Source organism: Centruroides vittatus, unplaced genomic scaffold (assembly GCF_030686945.1).
Source record: "Centruroides vittatus isolate TY-2023 unplaced genomic scaffold, ASM3068694v2 scaffold_899, whole genome shotgun sequence".
NCBI classification, from domain to species: domain Eukaryota; kingdom Metazoa; phylum Arthropoda; class Arachnida; order Scorpiones; family Buthidae; genus Centruroides; species Centruroides vittatus.
This window is the reverse complement of record NW_027122719.1, coordinates 96,857-118,330: the sequence shown is the minus strand read 5'-3', so window position 1 is coordinate 118,330 and position 21,474 is coordinate 96,857. Positions and strand designations below refer to the sequence as shown.

General features: G+C 29.4%; 1 protein-coding gene across 1 annotated transcript in view; it reads left to right on the top strand.

Moving 5' to 3' along the window:
• The window catches only part of LeuRS-m (Leucyl-tRNA synthetase, mitochondrial), a 42,515-nt gene that overhangs the window by 2,504 nt on the left and 18,537 nt on the right, over window positions 1-21,474 (top strand). The window contains exons 3-9 of the mRNA XM_067288712.1: window positions 846-977; window positions 8,572-8,700; window positions 12,398-12,489; window positions 12,605-12,665; window positions 14,068-14,157; window positions 18,658-18,801; window positions 18,880-19,243. Coding sequence (XP_067144813.1) covers window positions 846-977; window positions 8,572-8,700; window positions 12,398-12,489; window positions 12,605-12,665; window positions 14,068-14,157; window positions 18,658-18,801; window positions 18,880-19,243 — 1,012 coding nt within the window. The remainder of the gene's footprint in view (window positions 1-845; window positions 978-8,571; window positions 8,701-12,397; window positions 12,490-12,604; window positions 12,666-14,067; window positions 14,158-18,657; window positions 18,802-18,879; window positions 19,244-21,474) is intronic.

Below are 21,474 nucleotides of genomic sequence, written 5' to 3'. Positions count from 1 at the left end.
AACACAACGTTTTAGGTGTTAGGTGTACAAGAAACTAGGAAACCATCAATTCTCCAAACCAACAAAACTTACATCAAATTAAGCAAAATATTTTAATGCTTTTTACAGTGCACACACTTCATATGACAATATTTAACAACGTAACAACACTAACCATAGGGATAGCTATTCTAAGAGTGTAGGTATGCAGGATTCAGAGGAACGAAACATGGAGAAATGGCATTGTTCAGATTTACCCTGCATTCTCAATTACCCCACCTTCTCCTATATAAGTAAAATAGCAAACAATTATTTCGTTGACTTTTTGAAAGTACAGTTGTCTTGATGATTATTAGACCAGGAAATAGAAATATGAAATAAAAATTGAAACCATATAATAGGACAGAAATATGTTTTAATATTTGTTATATCATAGTATTTGATTTATATAACTACAAAGGTTAATTTACGTAACTTTATCACATTGAGTGACCAATCTAACACATTTTAAAAATTCTTTATTTCTCTACTGTACACAATTTAAAGAATTTTTAAAATGTGTTAGATTGGGCAGTTAATGTGATAAACCCTTACATAAAATAACCTTTGAAGTCAGATAAAACAAATAATATAAGTGTTAGAAGTATGAAAGAATCTAATAATAATAATCTTTGCTGTTATTTTTTGCCTGAGCAATGCCAGGCTCATCTGCTAGTAGATACATTTATATATATATATATATAATGTATTATTATTATTAAAACTACTCATTTATTATTATTAAATTTATGGAATAAACTTAAAAATGAATAGTTTTTGATAAGAAAAAAACCTAATAAGAAGAATAATAAAATATTTCTTTATAGGAAAAACCTGCAGAAAATTTAAATTCACATTTCAAACCAGTTCAGGAAAAACTTAGCATTGAAATAAGGAAAAATATTGAACACAAATGGAAAAACAAAATAAGTTATCCACTTTGTGTATCTAATGAAGTGGTAAGTAAAAATATTAATATAAAATCAATCTTATATGCAAACATGAAATGATGTGAATAAAATTTATTTTATTAAAGTATTAAAATTAATCTTGAAATGCTTGTTTTTTTTAATTTTTAATGTCTTGTGAAATGTTTCACTATACAAAAAAATACTGTACATTAAAATCAGATATTATTTAATATTTAGATATACTGTAATAATTTTGCATTGAATTTAAGTATTTTAAAATGTAGATAGTATATTATGAAGATTTAAAAGTAATAATTCAACAACAAAATTTTAACAAAGTAATAATTTATTGTTTTCATTAATGTTGTTTATTCCAAGATTTCATAACTACTTTAATTTCAGATAGCATTAAAGTTAGTTTTTTATAAGTATCAAGTTAAAAGTCTTAACACTTGAAAGAAATTAAACCATTAAACCACAATCATTATAAAAATCTAAAATATATAAAGAATTGTCTAGAAATAAGAATAGAATTTAACAATAGCCTAAGATATAAAGGTTATGAAAGAGGAAGAGAAAAGAGAACTAGGTTTGTATGAAAGTCACTATAAAAGTTTTGAGATGTGCTTGCCTAAAAATTTGTTGAGATAAAAAAATGTTGGGGTTAATGCATTGTGGATAAAATGTTTTATTGTACAATTTTAATGCAGTTTAACTGCAGAAGACATTTGTTAGAAAAGAGAAAAAGTGTTTCATGATAATTTTCCAATTTTTGTAACTATCTTTCAATGATATAAAGAATTTGAAAGAAGAGAGTTTCTTAGTAATGATTCATAATAAGGATGTTGAGTGTATGCTGTTAATAAAGAAAATATTACTGAAATTCAAAAATTGCTGAATGTAGATTGCAGAATTACATACAATCAAATAGAGGCAACAATGAAGATGGTGCATGAACGATTTGTGGAATTCTGCTTGAATGAGAAAAGTTTGTGCATTCTGAATCTCATACTGACTGTCAAGTGAACTGTGCAATTTTAAAATAAAATGTTATCAGGAAACATTAAAAATTATGAAAATAGGTGATCAAAGCTGGTAAATTCCATTTTCACAGAGATGAAACCTAGTTTTATTATTACAGTGTTCTATTGAAATCATGTGATAAATTATGGATTATAGATGATGATGATGATGAAACACTAACAACAATAAACAGTTGCATCCAGTTGAAAAAAGATGATGATAACTTTTTTTTTGGAAAATGAGTAATTATACAATGATAGTACTTAAAAAATAGAAAAATGTGTCTGCAGAACTTATCAACTGATTAAAGGAGCTTTTTCTTATTTACAATTGGAAACATGGCATATCATGACAATGCTTCAGTATAATAAACTCAACTAACACATACATTTTAGTAAATTTAGATCTATCTTTTTTGAACAATCACCTAGGTTTGATCATGCTTCTGTGACATTGATCTCTTTCCACTTACAAAGGTACAGTTGAAGTGAAAAAGCAAAGTGTCTTCAGAGATGATGAGCTCATCGAAGCATGGGATCTTATCTAATTAAATATACTTTTAGAAAGTTTGAAGATATACAATGGAATTTGGTTATGATAATTGATCCATCCCAAAACACACTGCATAAAATTAGTTAAAAATAATTTGACTATTGTAATCAAACTTTGGCTATTGTTATCAATTGTGATAATTACATTTGGGAACAAACAATAAGAAGTCTTAGAAATTTATAAATGGACTTTTTTCTTCAAAACTTACTTTTAATCAAAGCATACCTTTTATCTTTTACGTATCATGTGCAGGATAAGAATTTTAAGAAAATACATAAATTAGATCTTTTCCTGAAACATATCTTTTTTTTTAAACATGTTGCTGTGAGTGAGGATAAACACATGCTTCCAAAGAAACTGGTCTTACAGCTGAAAGTTGTGAAGAATTCCAGATGGTATGTCTAAAGACAAATTTGAAAATGGGTAGATGTAGATAGCAATATTGAAATGGTGACTACAATGACTCCAAATATGTCAAAATATTGCCAATGATAACTCCAAATTATCAGAAGAAAATGGCTTAACTTATTTACAGAATAAATTTCAGAAAGTCCTCCAAGTTATGCCTAAATGCAAGAAATGCTACAAATTCTTCATTATGGTGTGCAATATAAAGCAAAAAGCTTCAAAAAGCATTATGATTATGATAATTATATTCAGGAGCTAATAAACACAAACAACACATGACACTTGATAAGTTTTTCAAATGAATTTTGTTCTTTTCAAAAACAGTTGTTTGTAAGAAATGTAGCATATATAAATGTGTAATGTTATATTAAGTGTATAGATTGTGATAAAAATAAATTATACAAATGTCATAATTGTTTGTAATAAATTGAGTTCAATAATGAAAATTTTTTTATCCTCTGTTTAATGTTACCAGCTAGTTACTGCTATCAAAAATTGCAAGTCCAAAGTGATCATAATAAGCAGATTCTATTGTATGTAATGGTTTGAACATATGCATAAGTGTATACAATGTAATGCAAAATATTTTGAAAAATTTAACAAGTAGTTATTTATTTGACATCATAATGCCAGGCTGAAATTTTTAATAATCATTTAATTTAAAAAAAAAATTATGTGACTTCCATTCCAAAGCAGAAATTCATATACAGTTAGAGTCTCTGGCTTCTAAGCTTTCCATATCTGGTCTCTGGCTTCTAAGCTTTCCATATCTGGTCTCAATTTTCATCTATCTAACTCTGTTCTCAAGACTAATGAAGGACTGACGGACAACAATAGGAATGTATAGGTGTGCAATTTGAAAATTGCAGCCCAATAAATAAAGCTGTACTTCAAAACTTTCATAGTGACCTCCATATTGATGGATATTTATTAACAAGATTACAAAATTGCTTTGATAACAAAAGATATAGTAGTAAAAAAATTAATAGATTATAAAAGTTGATGTTTGTACATAAAAACATATATTAGTTTATTTTCTTTGATTTTATATTATATAGAAAACACAAAACAAAATTTAAGAGAATAGCCAAGTGTATTTATGATGACTACACTAGGTAAACTGTGTTTTATAACAAGTGGCAAATGAATTGGTTAAAGTTTACCTAGGGAACCCCAATGGCCGCGCTTCCGGTAATCTCGACGGCAGGTGATGTTAGAAATTCGATGTAGGTGGCGCAATTTTTAAATAACACTATCGTATGCAAATTTTTTGTTTTTCGTGACGGCTCGACTGCTGCGAGTGGTTTTTTTTCCACCAGTTAAACATTTTTGAAGAAAAAATGCTACTTTCTGCTCTTTTTAATAGTAAATAGGTAAGTTTTTATTCCGTCTACTTTTTGTGATGCAACGTGCAGCAAATTTAATAATTCTATCGTATTCGTAATTGTTGTAAGACGTTTTTTTCTTTTTTTTTGCGACAAAATGGAAACTGCATACATTAATTCTGAAAATTTTTGGATTAATTGTACCTCCGGTCGTTTCTTTAGATTAATGTACTCTGGTTTTGATGATTTAGCAATAGATAAGAAAATGCCTAGTGATGTGAAATTTGCAATATTCTCGAATTTGCAACATGTAGAAGAGGTATGCGACAAATGTGGGAAACGTCGTAAATTAATGTATAGAGCAGATAAAAACTCTGTATCGATGCGATGTAATGTTTGCAAGACGAATTATTCAGCTTTCCAAGGAACCTTTAAAGGGAAATGTGGTCGTTTGTCGTGGGAGAGTATTTTGTCATTTATCTGGCACCTACTGTGTTTAGAGTGTTCGCTAACTGTTGCTGCTGGAGCTTCGGGAATCTCCAAAAAAACAGCAGTCGACTAGGCAAACTTTTTACGTTTTGTTATGATGGTTTCCATTAATAACCTATGTACTTTTAAGATTGGCGGGATAAATAAAGTTGTGGAAATAGACGAAACAGCAATTGCAAAGAGAAAATACGAGAAAGGTAGAAAATTGAAGGGGACGAGGTGGGTTGTAGGAGGTGTGTGCAGAGAAGGATCCGGAATCGAGCCGAAATGGAAAAGAACCGGAGTCCAAACCAGCTGCTCCATAAAGCGACGAGTGTAAGAAGGGGGAAAAAAGTAAGGTACATTCGTGTGGCGAAACTAAAAAACTTGTAAAAATATCAAGTAAAAATAGAAACATCAGCGATAGGGATCGCAAATCAAGGAAAAGCGAGAAGAAACGGAAAGGAAATGTATGACAGAGCGTCAAACACGTGAGTAACAGTTTGTTTTATATTTCATAGCTAGCTGAACTTGCAAAATAATCTTAAAACATTTATTTTTTACTAATGTAATTATTATTTTTTCAAAAAAATTATACATACTAATTTGCATAATTTTTTGAACGTAGTACGCGTGCTTAGTACAGCAAACAAAATGGCGACCGGAAGTGGGGCAATTGGGGTTTCCTAGGTAAACTTTAACCAATGAATTATAATCATAAATTCTATCAAATTTAAATTTCTTTATATTTAGGAATTTTACTATGAACATTTTATCTAAATAAAAGTAAATAGGCACACCTTTTTATGAGTATTCATTAATTATGAAATGTAAAATTTTAATATTTATGATGTAAGTAAAATTATAGTACTAAAACTGCTTAATGGCGATCCACTTATTAAATTTTCAACTAACTGCTTTTATATTTCATTTGTCCATCTTCAGAGTTGATTTCTGGTTTGAATGTTTTGAATTTCTCCATAGATGTTTTAGATTATTTTGAATTTAGAACATCTTTGGAGGAATTTGAAATATTCAAACCAGAAATCAACTCTGAAGATGGACAAATGAAATCTGAAAGCACGTGGATGAAAATTTAATAATTGAATCTCCATTAAGCAATTTTGATGTGTATGTTTATTGTGATGGAATGTAAAAATAAAAATAGATTTTATTTTTTGAGGCAAAATGTTTTGTAAAACTTCTTGGCAAATTTCTTTTTTAATGTCAAATCTTTCATTACATATGAAGTTAGAATTTTTAAGATCACTGAAATTGAAATACGTTAATGTACTCTGAGAACCTATAACTGGCGTGACCAAAAAACAAAAGAAAAAGTTCTCCACAAACGTTTTCAAATTGCTGTGAGTTCTTCCTCAAGTGTAAAATAGAGTTTCTGGAAGAACTCACAGCAGTTTGAAAATGTTTGTGGTGAACTTTTTCTTTTGTTTTTTTTGTCATACCGGATAAAGGTACTCGGAGTACGTTATTTAATACAACCTGCTGTTTTGTGTTGTTGTTGTTGTATTGAAATATGTTTTCCAGAATATAAACTCATATTTGTAAAAACTACAACACCATGAAGGAATCATCAGAAATGAATGATATTTATTCCTCATTTAACCTGTAGTGATACAAAGAAATGATTAAATTTGCAAAGCAATCAAATAATATTACATGCCAAAAATCAGTATTTGGTGTGCTGCAATGAGAACTTCTACATGTCATGGCATCATATCAAACAGGTTTTGAATGTCTGCCTAAGGAATAGCATTCCAGATTACTTCTATCTGAACCCAAAGTTCATCCATATTGGCTGCAAGATGAGCATCACCATGAGTTTCTGACCCACGAAATCCTAGACATGTTCAATAGACAACATGTCTGGTGAATGGACAGGCCAAGGAAGAAGTGATATCTGTTGTGCTGAAAAGAAGTCTAGAACATTCCTAGCAACATAGATGGGCATTGTCCTGTTGAAATACAGCCCCAGGGATGTGTTGAAGGAAAGGTACAACTTCCCTGATGTAGCTGTTGTTGTTGAGAGTACCATAAAGAGAAAAAACAACACCTTTCTTAAATTCCAGCAAAAGTTTAACTATATAAGAACGTTTTCAACTGATTTCATCAGTCTTCTTCAGTTACTCGAACAAAAAAAACAAAAAGAAGAAAGAACCAAATTCAAATTTACAAAATCACGAGAATGGAAAGAATTCTCGTGATTGCGCAGACTATGCAAAAACGATGTACCGATAAACGGTAAAAAAATGCAAATTCTTGACAAAAAATGCAGATTCTTGACAAACTATATATAATATCACAATCTTACGTTATCCAATGAATGATTTCCAAGCAGACGATAGCCCATCTGTGTCCCTGTGGTTGATGCAATGGGATGTTAATTGTGCCCTATATATTTCTAATTTCTCCAAATGTCTAACGGCCTGTTTAGATCTAGTGGCTTTTATGATGGAAGCACTATCCCTGTGTACCGTGATCTCCTGTTGCTTAGCAAATGCTGCTAGCACTGGGACGCAGATGGGCTATCGTCTGCTTGGAAATCATTCATTGGATAACGTAAGATTGTGATATTATATATAGTTTGTCAAGAATCTGCATTTTTTTGTCAAGAATTTGCATTTTTTACCGTTTATCGGTACATCGTTTTTGCATAGTCTGCGCAATCACGAGAATTCTTTCCATTCTCGTGATTTTGTAAATTTGAATTTGGTTCTTTCTTCTTTTTGTTTTTTTTGTTCGAGTAACTGAAGAAGACTGATGAAATCAGTTGAAAACGTTCTTATATAGTTAAACTTTTGCTGGAATTTAAGAAAGGTGTTGTTTTTTCTCTTTATTATACCAGTTCCAGTAGGTTCGTTATTCATTTTTAGTTGAGAGTACCTGCAATTTTGAGCAGCTGAGATTGCCCCTGATATCTGATAGTGTTCCAGACCATCACACCTTGTGATCACCCAGTAAGATGCTGCATAATGCACTGTGGAAGATGGCTAATATATACTCTGCCATCATACTCTAAATTGAAACTGGATTCATCAGGAAAGACAAATAATTGCCAGTCAGTGCACCAGTTGTTGTGTTGATGAGCCTCAGGTGTTGTGGTTTTATATTAGGAATCCTGCACAAAGGAATGCTTGCACGTAATCCCTGTGCAGCAGACATCAACAAACTGTGGACACAGACAATGGGACACCTGTAGCCATGCTCCAATGTTGTGTCAACTATTGAGATGAGGCTGTATGATCTGCAATTGTCATATGGATGAGGTGTCTGTTGGCCTGTGCTGACATTTCCTCTTCCACTGCCGGATTTGCAACTTGTCTGGTACTCTTCAATCCACTGCTTCTACACTTGTATAACTGTCGTGGCATTATTCTGCACACAAGCTGCAATTTTGTGATAAGAAAATCCCCCCTTTATGTAGTTTGATCATTTGCCCCCTGTTCAAACTCTGTAACCTGCTTATATGGTGCCCTTTGTCATTGACAAGGCATATGACTTTTTGACTTTTCATGAAACGTTTACCATGTCGGCAGATGGCTGTCTGCCACTGGTAAATGTTTTTGCAGTACACTACTACCAACTTTCTGCTACTACCCTCTATTTATACAACTAACACACTGTTCAGAGGGTGCATCTCAGTCCACACATGCACTATCACTCTGATATTTTAATCATTTGTATGTCATACCCTGCTTTTCATTTCCTGTAAGTTTCAGTTTATTTGCATGATCCCTTCATGGTGGTGAAATTTTTACAAACATGAGTGTATATGCAAATCCAAATTAATATCTATTTTCTATCTAAAATATTGATTTAAGAAAATATATTTTTTACCTTTGTATTAGGAAAGAAATGAAAAATTTTATTTATTATCCATGTTTCCATATCCATCTGGTGATTTACATCTGGGACATGTTAGAGTATATACAGTTGGTGATGCCTTAGCAAGATTTCACAGCATGAATGGTAAACAGGTACAGAAATCAAATTATTTGAAATAGTTTAACAAATTAAATGATTTTTAATGTAAATTAATTTTTAACTATCATAAATCATTAATGATTTAATGGAATCAATTATTAATTATGTAATTTAACTAGGACATTGTGTGACTTTGTTATGTTGCGATAGAATTGAAACAGAGCTGGAAGGAAAGAAGTGATTCCTGCACCTGTTAGGCACAGAAAGAGGCAATCCTTGTACAGTACCTGATGGACACGGACAGGTGAACTTTGCACTCGCTGCCACAAAAGAGGCTATCCTCGTACCTGCAGGCCATGGGGGAGACAACCCTTGCACTGGCCAGGTACAGAGAGATGATCCAAGAACAAAGCAATCTATGGAGAGTGCTTTGTTTTTGTGTTTTGTTAACTTTTTGTGCCTATTTTCCATTAGGTGCACTTGTCGTATCAGAGAGCAGGGACATTATCACTATAATACCTTTGTATATTGAGAATGAAGTCATGGACTCCTATTTTTACTTTTCTAGATAAGAGAGGGAAAGTATGGCAATCAGTCAAAAATGACTCCTCCAAGATTTTTACATTTTTGGATTTAGGGGATCTTGAAGTGCCAAGAAATGCAAAAACATTCGAGGGGGTGTCTGTATGTATGGATATTAATGTGTGTGTGTAGCATGATTTTGTTTACCCTCTTTAAAAAACTTAATAACTCTTGTGCTTTTGAAATTTTGCAAGGAGGTTTGTGTATTAGAAAGATTCATGCTGTTAAATTTTGGTGGTTTATGATCGATGGGATGGGGAGAATAATGGGTGATCATGTGGCATATCTTGAGTAGGGTTGGACTTAATGACGATTTCACTTGTTATTAGCATTTACAATTTTTTATAAAATCCATCTTTACTTTCAAAATTAAGCTTTTTGCCATTTTATAATAATTAAAAATGTAAACAGTTTTTTATAAATGAAATATTGTAACAGATAACACCACCAGAATTTTAAATGTTGCCAGGAAAGTTAAGTGATTTTTGCTGGGTCTTTTATATTTAAATGGACCCATGTTACATTTCTGAATGCCGCATCTCAATTAATGGAAAATGGCAAAGTTTTATCAAAATTGACCCATCAAATTTTGAGAATAAACTCAGTTCTATAAGCTCATACAAGACATGTTAGAGACCATGAAACACTGCATGACACACGTTGTGCGATATTGCTTTGTCGTGCACACTTGTGAAACGACCTTATATTTCAAAAATGAAGTCACGGACTCCCATTTTTTATTGCATTCTGCATTGCAATTAATGGAAAATGGCAAAATTTAATCAAAATCTATCAAACGGATTTTGAAAATGAACACAATTCTATAAGCCTCACAGAAGAAGCTTCACTAATGCTCTGCTTCAATAAAAGAGAAATACAGCCAAACCTTGTTATGACTAGGGTTGCCACATTTGGAAACTGGCTTTGCTGGCCAACATGATAACCAGGAAAGAGGGAAGATAAATGAGAAAATACACTTGTTTTTTTTATGCTTTTCACAATCAGCATGCCTTGTAAGTGCTTTAATTCCATTGTATTTAACACTAAATTATGATCAGCAAATGATGCAATGAGCTAAACAAATATCATCATCATGATTTAACCAATTTTCGAATGCATTCATACGAAGCCAGATTTTCTTAACTCTACAATTGCATGAATATTTTCTTCTAAGGAGGAAAAGATTTGGACAAAAATCATCTTAAAAAAATCAGTTTTTAAAACTCAAAACAGCAATTGACTTAGTGCAAAAAAGTACTGAGTTTTTACTTAGAATCGCATTTGAATATTTAACATATTACAACACCACCTGTAAATCTTAACAAAAACTTTCATAATGAGAAAGGTGTTTTATCATTACAAGTCAATTTATTAAATATTAAAAATAATTTTATGTAATATTTTTTTAATTGAAATAGAATTTTGTTTATATTTTAAACTGTTATACCGACACTTAAATAAGTAAGACAAAAACTTACACACTTTGTTTCTAGCAGTTTTAATCCGCAAGAACAAATGTTTTCGGCCATTTTGAATGGCCTTCTTCAAGTTATTAAGGTCAGTTGGAATGTCGGTTAGCAAATATTCAGACAATGTCACTGTTTACAAAGGTTTCTTCTTACTAGTGACGTCATTACTGATTACAAAGTTTAAAAGATATCGACATTATTAATTTTCTTTTAATTTTATCCAAGATGTGCGAACGACTATTGATGATAAGATAATTATTTAAAATTGGAAAATAAAATAAGATAAACTTAGAAAATGTTTGAAAGATTGCTGAGGGTGGATTGGCCTATTTAATTTAAGGGGTTATTGAGGAGTGATTGCCATGCGGTGGAGATTGAGTCTGCATCTCTGCTGTTAATACAATTGTCCTTGAGGGAGTTTGCAAAGATTTCTAGTGTTTCGATTGTTCTAAGTTTGTTACTATCAAGCAAAGGAATAATAATCTTAGCCTCTTTCCATTTGGCTGTTATATTTAGTTCACTTGCAAATTGGGCTAGGGTGGAATTAAACATTTTGTCGTGTGTGTCATAAATATGCTCAGCTATCCTTTTTGTAAGTGATCTGTTGGTTGAGCCTATGTATGTTAATTTTTTTTTTTTACACGTATAAAAAGGATAGCTGAGCATAAATATGACACACACACAACAACAAAAAGTTTAATTCCACCCTAGCCCAATTTGCAAGCGAACCGAATATAACGGCCAAATGGGAAGAGGCTAAGATCATTATTCCTTTGCTTGATAGTAACAAACTTAGAACAATTGAAACACTAGAAATCTTTGCAAACTCCCTCAAGGAAAATTGTATTAACAGCAGAGATGCAGACTCAATCTCCACCGCATGGCAATCACTCCTCAATAACCCCTTAAATTAAATAGGCCAATCCACCCTCAGCAATCTTTTAAACATTTTCTAAATTTATCTTGTTATTTTATTTTCCAATTTTAAACAATTATCTTATCATCAATAGTCGTTCACACATCTTGGATAAAATTAAAAGAAAATTAACAATGTCGATATCTTTTAAACTTTGTAATCAGCAATGACGTCACTAGTAAGAAGAAACCTTTGTAAATAGTGACGTCGTCTGAATATTTGCTAACTGATGTTCCAACCGACCTTATTATATCTGAAGAAGGCTTTAATCATTGTTTTATCAACTCTAATTGATGTTGAAAAATGAACATTGATTCTTTCTTCAAGCCATTGTACCTCAATGAAATGTTTATTCAGAGAAATACATATCCAAATAAAGTAAAATACTAAATCAACTGGGAGAAAATTTGGTTTCTGTCTTTTGATGATATGATCATTGATTGTTTTTTGTAAAGTTGGCTTAATACAAAGTGTGAACTCTTAAGTCCTTTCAACTTTGTATTAACAGGGTTTGACTTTAATACAAAAAATTGCTTATAACTTTGTCATAGAAAATAAAATTTATTGATTAGTAGAGTTTGGAAATAACTGAATAAAATAACCAAATTCAGATCCTGTTATAATTGAAAATTTTTTCTATTAATTTGAAATTAGTAAACTATAATAAGAAAAAAACATTCTTATTTTTAATTTATTTTAAGTTTATGAAATAGAATTATTTTAGTTGGTTCAATTTATTTTGATAAATTATCTATACTTTGCTAACATCTATTTTACTTTTAGGTAATTCATCCTATGGGATGGGATGCATTTGGTTTACCAGCAGAAAATGCTGCTAAAGATAGAAATCAGCAACCAGAAATTTGGACAAGAAAGTACATATTTCTTTATTTAGAAATTTAATAATAATTATATTTTAATGTTTCTTTGAAGAAATAAATTTTAGTTATTAAGAAATTTTTATTAATTTTTTAAAATTTTTATATTTAGAAATATTGCAAATATGAAAAAACAGGTTCAACAGCTGGGTATTACATATGATTGGAATAGGGTAAGTAATTTTTATAAATAAATAGCTTAATAAATTGAGGAGGAGCCACCTAGTGAACACACTAATGTTGATCCAAGTGTAGTTCCAAAATTTAGAAAGGCCATTGAGTCTTTCCAATTTGTGAAGACTTTTATGATGAGTTTTAGCATAAACGACAGGCTATAATGTACATGACATTACTAATATCAAATGATTGTCATATTCAATAGGTAAAAAAGTGGCATTGAAACAAACCAAGATGGATGAGTTCTTTTTTAATAAATTGTGAAGTCAGGTGAAATGTTACCGAACAGATGTAATTTGCCACGTTTTGTGCTTACAATGTATACAGTTTCTGTCAGCTTTGTTGTAAACATGTACTGCATAATATACAATCTTGTTACATATGTGTTTCTGTAGAATAAAGAATAGAGATCTCAAGAGACTGAATAATTTCAAGTACAGGTATTTCTTATGCATAGGGGGTTAAAAATGGAATTTCTTTTAATTGATGGATATTTTTTGGGTGTTTGGGTAATCTATTCTTCTTGATATAATGGATTCTTGGAAAAATGTAAATTTTCAGTGGCCTAAGTGATCCGTTAAAATGAGATTCTACTGTATTTCTATTAGTTTTTGTAATTTACTGATTGTAAATTAAATTATGTAGGTTTTTTATATTTATGCAAATTACCAATTTTATGGATAATAAAGTAATACTGTAACATATTATACTCTTTTATTATTAAAGTCATTATTGCATCTTTACAAATCATGAAACAAAGTTTGCAGCATTTTTATATATTTGTGAACAGTTTCCAGAATTTTATATCTATCGTTATTTTGATTTAAATTTAAGTAGTGTTATTAGAATATATGTGATTTATTAAAATTAACAGCATTTAAATCAAATAAGACTATTGCTAATATTATAAAGTGATGAAAATGTTTTTCATAAATAGCAAACTTATCTCTTAAAACTGTCTTTGTGTGATTTCATGAATAAGAATTGGAATAACAATTAGAATTGTCTAAGTGTATTACACTCCAAATTAAAGTTATATAAAGTTTTAGTGTAAAATATTTTTGAAGATTTATTTTCCATTATCAATAGATTTTTAAACATTTTATTATACAGTTCAAATATTTTTTTTAATATTAATTATGAACAAAATTTCTAAATTTAGTTTTTAATTAGCAAAATTTTAGTTTTTTATTGTTTTCAAGTAGTTTAAATGTAAAGTTTATAATATGAAATATTTTTTATTTGCTCGTTAAGATAAAATAAATTTTACAGAATATTATTCTCAAACTTAATGATACATATTTCTAATATCAAAGTTAAAGTAAACTAATTTATATATAGTATTCTAAAATTAATAAAATGATTTTTCATTTTGTATAATTTCAATTATTTTACCAGGAATTTGCAACTTGTGACCCATCATATTATAAGTGGACTCAGTATTTATTTCTGAAAATGTTTGATAAAGGAATGGCATATAGACAAAAGGCTTGTAAATTATTTTATTATTAATTAATTTAATTTTAAAAATTAAAAATAATGATTTCACTTTTATTAATGTTTTGAATTGTAAAATATTTTAATAAAAGTTTCAGTGTTTATTACATATGGAATTGAGTCATTAATATTTTAGGTCTTATGCACTTAGGTTTATAAATAAAATATTTATAAATAATCTTATTAAAACAGATTGATTTATCAGCAAAAGTGGTTAGAGTTATTTATATACTATTCACTAGATTTGATGTATTGGGTTGTTCGGAAAGTTCGTAGCGATTTTTGATAGCCGACAGTTGAGACACCAATTGACGCAAAAATGATTAGAATTGTACAAACCAATGAATATTACGATAAATGACCTTGAGACGCGTCCATTACAAAAAAAACCGTTAAGATTATTCAAATAGCATTTAATTTGTCTCATTGCAAAAAATGGATGCGAACAACGTGCATTATTGACACTTGTTTCTTTTCTTTTTTCGTAAAGGCAAAAATGCTGTACAGACAGCAAAAAAAGTTTAATTTAAGACTAATTTAAGACTGATGTTTATGGTGGGAGTGCTGTATCAGAATCAACTGTTTGAAAGTGGTTTGCAAAATTTAAAACGGGTAATTTCAGCCTTGAAGATGCTCCTTGCTAAGGAAGACCTCCTGTTATTGAAGAGGACCAGATCAAAGCATTATTGGATGAAAACCCTCATTACACAACCCGAGAGATTGCAGACATAGTGAAGTCATCAAACAGTACTGTATTTCAACATCTAAAGAAGCTCGGATACGTGAATCGTTATGACATTTGGATACCTCACAACTTAACGGAAAAAAACTTACTGGATTGCATCTCCATTTGTGATTCTCTTGAAAGACAAAATGAAAATGACCCTTTTCTGAAGCGTTTAGTGACAGGTGATGAAAAGTGGATCATTTATAACAACATCAGCCAAAACGATCATGGGGTAAGAAAAATGAATCACCATTAAAAACTCCAAAGGCCGGTCTTCATCCAAAGAAGGTCATGCTCACTTTCTGGTGGGATTGGAAAGGAATCCTGTACTACGAGCTGCTTCCACAGAATCAAACAATTGATTCTGATAAGTATTGTTCCCAATTGGATAAGCTGAACATGGAAATGAAAGAAAAATGTCCAGAACTGGCCAATAGAAAAGGCATTGTGTTTCACCAAGATAATGCCAGACCTCACACGTCTTTACGAACAGGCCAAAAATTATTGGAACTAGGCTGGGATGTTTTACCCCACCCCCCTTACTCACCCGACCTTGCCCCGTCAAACTACCATTTGTTCCATTCTCTACAAAATTCCCTTCATGATAAAAACTTTGATACTTTGGAAGCTTGCAAAAACCATGTGGATCAGTTTTTCGCGGAAAAAACTGGAAAGTTCTACGAAGAGGGTATCATGAAGCTGCCCCATAGATGGCAACACGTCATTAAAAACAATGGCGCATACATAATGGAATAAAAGTATATTTTTAGTTTTAAAACAATTTCTTTTATTTTTCTTAAAAATCGCTACAAACTTTCCGAACAACCCAATAGTTATACAATGTTGTGAAAGTACTGATTCATTTAGTTTTTTGTTATCTGCCTCAGGACAACCTGTCAAGCCAATATTTGTTTATATTGTATAATTCTGATTTACATAAATGCTTTTTGGAAATGGAATTGGATAGTACTAATATTGGTCCTTTCTCTCTGAGTTTCTTGATCTATGCAGATGACATAAAACTAATTTATGGAAGATTAACATATTTTCTGAATATTGCAGAAAGAAAGATCTAAGATTGAATATCAATAAATCAAAAATAATGGTCTTCTGTTGACATGATTTTCTTTGAGGAACAAACAAATGGTTTTTGGAGGGCTTTTAAACTGATGTTTTGGATAAATATCAAATAAATACTTCTAAATATTTATATGTCTAGCACATTTAAAAATTATATGGATAGAGTTCTTCCTCAGGCTATACAGATTAATAAGAACTTAATATCACTGAGTGTTAAAATGAAAGTCGTTAACAATATTAATATTGCTTACCAATTATTCACTGTGCACAGTTATATATATGTATTGCCAATTTGGTCCTTAAATTTTTTAGATAAAATAGAGAAGATTCAACTTAATTTTCTGAGTATATTCAATTAGGCTAAATCTGTTACAAATTATGTCATTAAAGGAAATCTTCCAAACTCAATATGAAAGTAGAAAGTGTTTAATACTATCCATAGCTTTGTTATGTGTAAAAACTTACTTAAAGCCTGTTACCAGTGCGCTTCACTTAAAAAACCGTTATGAACATTTTCGAACTATTAAGTTCTTCCTCAGGTAACTAACGACCGTTAATTCGAATGCAATTCGAATAAAATCCTACTGGAATAGTTACCTGAGGAAGAACTTAATAGTTCGAAAACGTTCATAACGGTTTTTTAAGTGAAGCGCACCGGTAACAGGCTTTAAGTAAGTTTTTAGTTCAATCCGGTGTAGTAGCATCCGACCTTTGTTATGTGTATATTCCATAACCCACAATCTTTGGAATATCTTTTTTAATAGAAGTTACATGTTGAAGCTAATCTTAAAAAAAAAAGGTAAACAAATTGGTTTAAAGAGTTAGCAGGGATTGTGACTTATGCGGGATTTAAGTTTTCTTTCATAATGGATGGATGAGATTCCTGTTTTTATTTGCCATTAATTATTAACTGGAGGAAGGACTACTACTTCCAGCAAGAAATTAAATAAATATTATTTGCAATTACAGTAGGTACAAGTTCTTTTTTAGTTTGCAATGAAAAACAAAATATTCACTTCCATTAAATTGTATGGCATTAATTAGAATAAGGCATAAATATCTGCCCATAATTTCAAATAATTGCTGTTACTTGCCTTTGTCTAAATTTTAAATTTTTTGAATGATTCAAATACAGTATACTCCTGATTATCCTGGCTAATCACCAGTAATGGAGGCATGGATAACACAGAAACTAGATAAATCCACAAGTCTGTTTTAATGGAAGCTAATTCATTTTATATAAGAAAATAAATGTTGGAATTACAGTAGAGCATCGATTATCCAACTCAATGGGGACTGGGATTGGTCGGATAACTGAAAAAAACAGATAACCGAAAAGTATGAAAAAATACATTATTAGTATATCCCATGTAATTAGTATATTAGTATATAGCTATTAACCTACTTCGCCTTGAATTTTCATCGATGTTAAGCTTAACAAAATTTTTTTTTAAATAATAATTGTTGCTATTGTATCATTAAAAATTATTTATTTTGCACAAAATAAATACAGTACTGTATTGTATATTGAAAAATATATATATATATATATATATTCAGGTTACATATTTTACATAAAATAGGCCTATACATTAGAAAAAGAGGTCCAAAATTATCTTTTGCTTCACAGCTGACACTCGTTTTTTTGCCGCTAAATCTCGCACACATTTTAAAAACAGCAGTTGAATAGCGTCATTAAATAAAATTAAGCCTGGTTTAAATACTGGCCTCCCTTTCATGGCCGAGCCAGTGTTGCCAGCTTAAACACGCAAAAATTTAACAAAAATAATATTAAAGCAGCCAAGACATAGCCAAATATTGTAGCGCCACATCGCTAGTGGACATTTGAATTTGCTCACTAGAATGCGATCGGTTAACCGATGTGACGGTTGATCAGGGGTCGGATAATCGATGCTCTACTGTATTTATAGAGAAACTTACTTTCTTGTTATAATTAACTTTAGTAAAGATACTTCAGAAATTTAAATAAATTATTATTGTTTGCAATTATTTTTACTATCTTGTCTTAAATAAACATTTTATTTCCGTAACTGAAAAATATTTAAATATTAATAATTTAAGATTTATTCACTATATTAATTTGTTGCAAGATTAATTAATAATCATTTTGTCTTGAATTTTTTAATGATTGCATCTTATTAAGTTATCAAATAAATTTGATTTGATAAGTTGCAATTTTTTTTTCAAATAATGTAGAAGAAAAATTTATATTGTTTTGCTTGATCTTCTAATAAATAATTTTTAAATAGCTATTTCTTTTATTTTTTATAATTTATTTTTCTTTTATGTTTTCATAATGACTGTGGAAAAATACTAATAATGATATTTTTATTTTACTTTATCAATTTTATTTATTTTTAGAAAAAACAAAGAAATAATTCTAAATCTAAATAAATATTAATGATTAAAAATAATAATCTTACAAGAATGGTTGCAATTTTTAAACTGTTTATTTATAGGAACTTAGCCTATATTTTAATTTAAAAATATCAAATATATATTAAAGACATTTTAGCTTATATTTATTATTGATTTGATACTTTTGATAATAAAGTTAGACAATATTTAGATAATAGCAATGCAACAAAATATATATTAAATATTAAATTGGAGTTTCTGTTAAAATTTTATTTGTAAATTGTAATGTTATTTTTTAAAAATAGGCATTAGTAAACTGGGATCCATTAGATCAAACTGTCCTAGCTGATGAGCAGATTGATGAAAATGGTTTATCATGGCGATCTGGAGCAAAAGTCGAAAAAAAATATCTTAGGCAATGGTTTCTTCGAACTACTGCATTTTCTAAAGTATAGTAAATTTTAATTAATTTATAATAATATATGTATTTGAAAAAAGTAAATTACATATTTAGAATTTTTTCTTAGGCTCTCTATGATAATTTAGATTGTCTTGATCCTCTACATTGGAACCGTTTGAAAAAAATTCAAAGAAATTGGATTGGTGAATGTAAAGGGTTTATATTTGATTTTGCAGTGACATTTAAAGAAAAAAAGTTAAATGATTTCTTGACTGTTTGGACAGAAAGGCCAGAATTATTATATGGAGTAAGTTATATAACAGTTTCCTCAGAACATCATCTTAATTCCAAAGAATATATTGATAAATCAGCAAAAACTTCATCTGAATATCAACTTTTAATCAATGCAATTCATCCTTTTACTGGAGAAAGTTTACCAGTATTTGTATCTAATAAGTCTGAATATCCACTTGCAGGGAATTGTCAAATTGGTGAGTTACAATAAAATTTTAATTTTGATTAATCTTATCATAGTTACATACTAAGATAGGGAAGAATCAGTGTTTTGAAACTTGATGAGGGCAAGGCTGAATCAGCCTTGCATTCATCAAGTTTCATCATTTATAAAGCAAAGTTCAAATCCAAAACAATCACAAAAATTATTTTATTCGATGAACTAAGAATATTTTTTATATAAGATAGTTTAAACATTAATAATTTGCTTTTGTAAATCAATGTTAATTTGTGAAAATTTAATTTATACTCTGTTTTATTTAATTCTACTCTCTTTTATTTGATCATACTTATTTAAAAATATATAAATAAAAATTAACATTTTAGTTAAATGCTACCAGAAAAATTCAAACCAAAAACATTGGATTATCCTGGGTTCAAATAATTTGTTTCTTGGAAATGTTTAACATATCTCTTAACATATTTTCTTTGACATGAAAAACTGTTTAAACACTCGATCAAAATATCAAATTGTAACATACAATAATAAAATAAGATAATTTATGAAATTTTATTTAAATAATTTTTAATAGTTGTGATTAATAACCACTTAATTTTAAAAAAATTATCTAAGGACCTTAATTACTTGATCTAAAATAGCAGACAATATATTTACAAAATATAGCAAATACAAAATATATTTAAAAATTATACAAAAACTACCAGAAACTAACAAACCTTATTTGTTAATTTCTGGTGGTTGAAAAGGGTGGAAGTGAAGACGTTTTGTATTTTCTACATTAATTACTGTTTATAAAGAATGTAGAATCAAATCAAAGGTCTTAGTTTTTGACTTCAGTCTATTTAAAAATTTATTATTTTCTTTTGCTTATTGAAAAATGAATTTAGTTTTCAAAGAGAAAATTCTAGTTTCTACTTGTGGAAAACTACTATAATCAGGAAGTTGTTGAAGAAATTGAAAACAGAAAAATTGCAGAAAATTGAATTGAGAAATGTTTATTTTTTCTGTTATCGGATGCAGAAAAAAGTGAGAATCATCATGTTATTATTTTGGCATACTATTCTCAATTTCTATTTAGCAATATGTTGTCAGATTAAATGCATTCAAAATCAAGATGTATTAGTTACATCAAAATGTAAGTTATCTTGATATATTAGAGCTTTTATTAATCGTCGTATTAATCAGACAAAAAATTTTATTTTATTGCTGAAAGGTTTTTATTTTTGGTGTTATTTTATTATAAATAAATATTATAGCTTGTTCTTATAACATTTTATTCCTAAAAAATAAAAATTAAATTGATATTTGGAAAATGTAAAGTGGAAGAATAAAGTTAATGGCCAAAAACTACTATCCATCACATATGTGACATACAGTATTATGTGCACACATGAATATGCAATATATATGTATATATAAATTTGTATTTGTTAATTTTTATTTTAGTTGTCAAGAAAATTGATAAATTTTTATTAACTAAATTTTAGTCCTTTATGGCATGTTTTAAAGTATGTTGACTTCATATAAGATTAGAAGAAAACAAAACTACTAAGATTAATAGGAGTCAAGTGTTATTTTAGAACTTCTTCATCCTATTACCAGACCAAAATTTTCAAATGAGAAAACCCATAAATTTCCATTGAGCATTCTGGAGGAATTAGAATTTTTGAACAGTTTTTTAAAGATGAAACAGAATTTTTGTTTGATTTAAAAACATTGAATGACCTTACAACATTTAAAATTTAATGTTTTTGTAACAGCAATATAGAATGAAAGAATAAATATAAAAATAAAATAAAAATCACATAAAATAAAATAAGCAATAATAATGATACAGAATAAACTAAAATACAATAAAAACATAGAACAAGCAAAAAAGAGGTTGAATAAACCAAAATAATTCAATACATCATCATACAGTATGCTTAAGAGTATTTTTAGTCTTTATTAAAGATTTATAAAAGGATGAAAGTATATTATGGCTAGTAGTCAAATTTGATACTGTGGATGAAGTGATGAAAGTAATCACACCCTCTTATCCTTCCTTTTCATCATCTTAGCAGAGCAAGGATGGACATCACTATAGAAAGTTCTTCTGCCTCTCTGATAGGGAGAAGCCTTGTGTTCAATATGAGGATATCAGCTTGGCATACCAGGTGGTCAGTAGCTTCTTTGCTAGGGTTGTTGATACTTTTCCTTTCTTTAAGTCTTTCTCATGTTCTTTTAATCTGTTTGCAAGAATACATT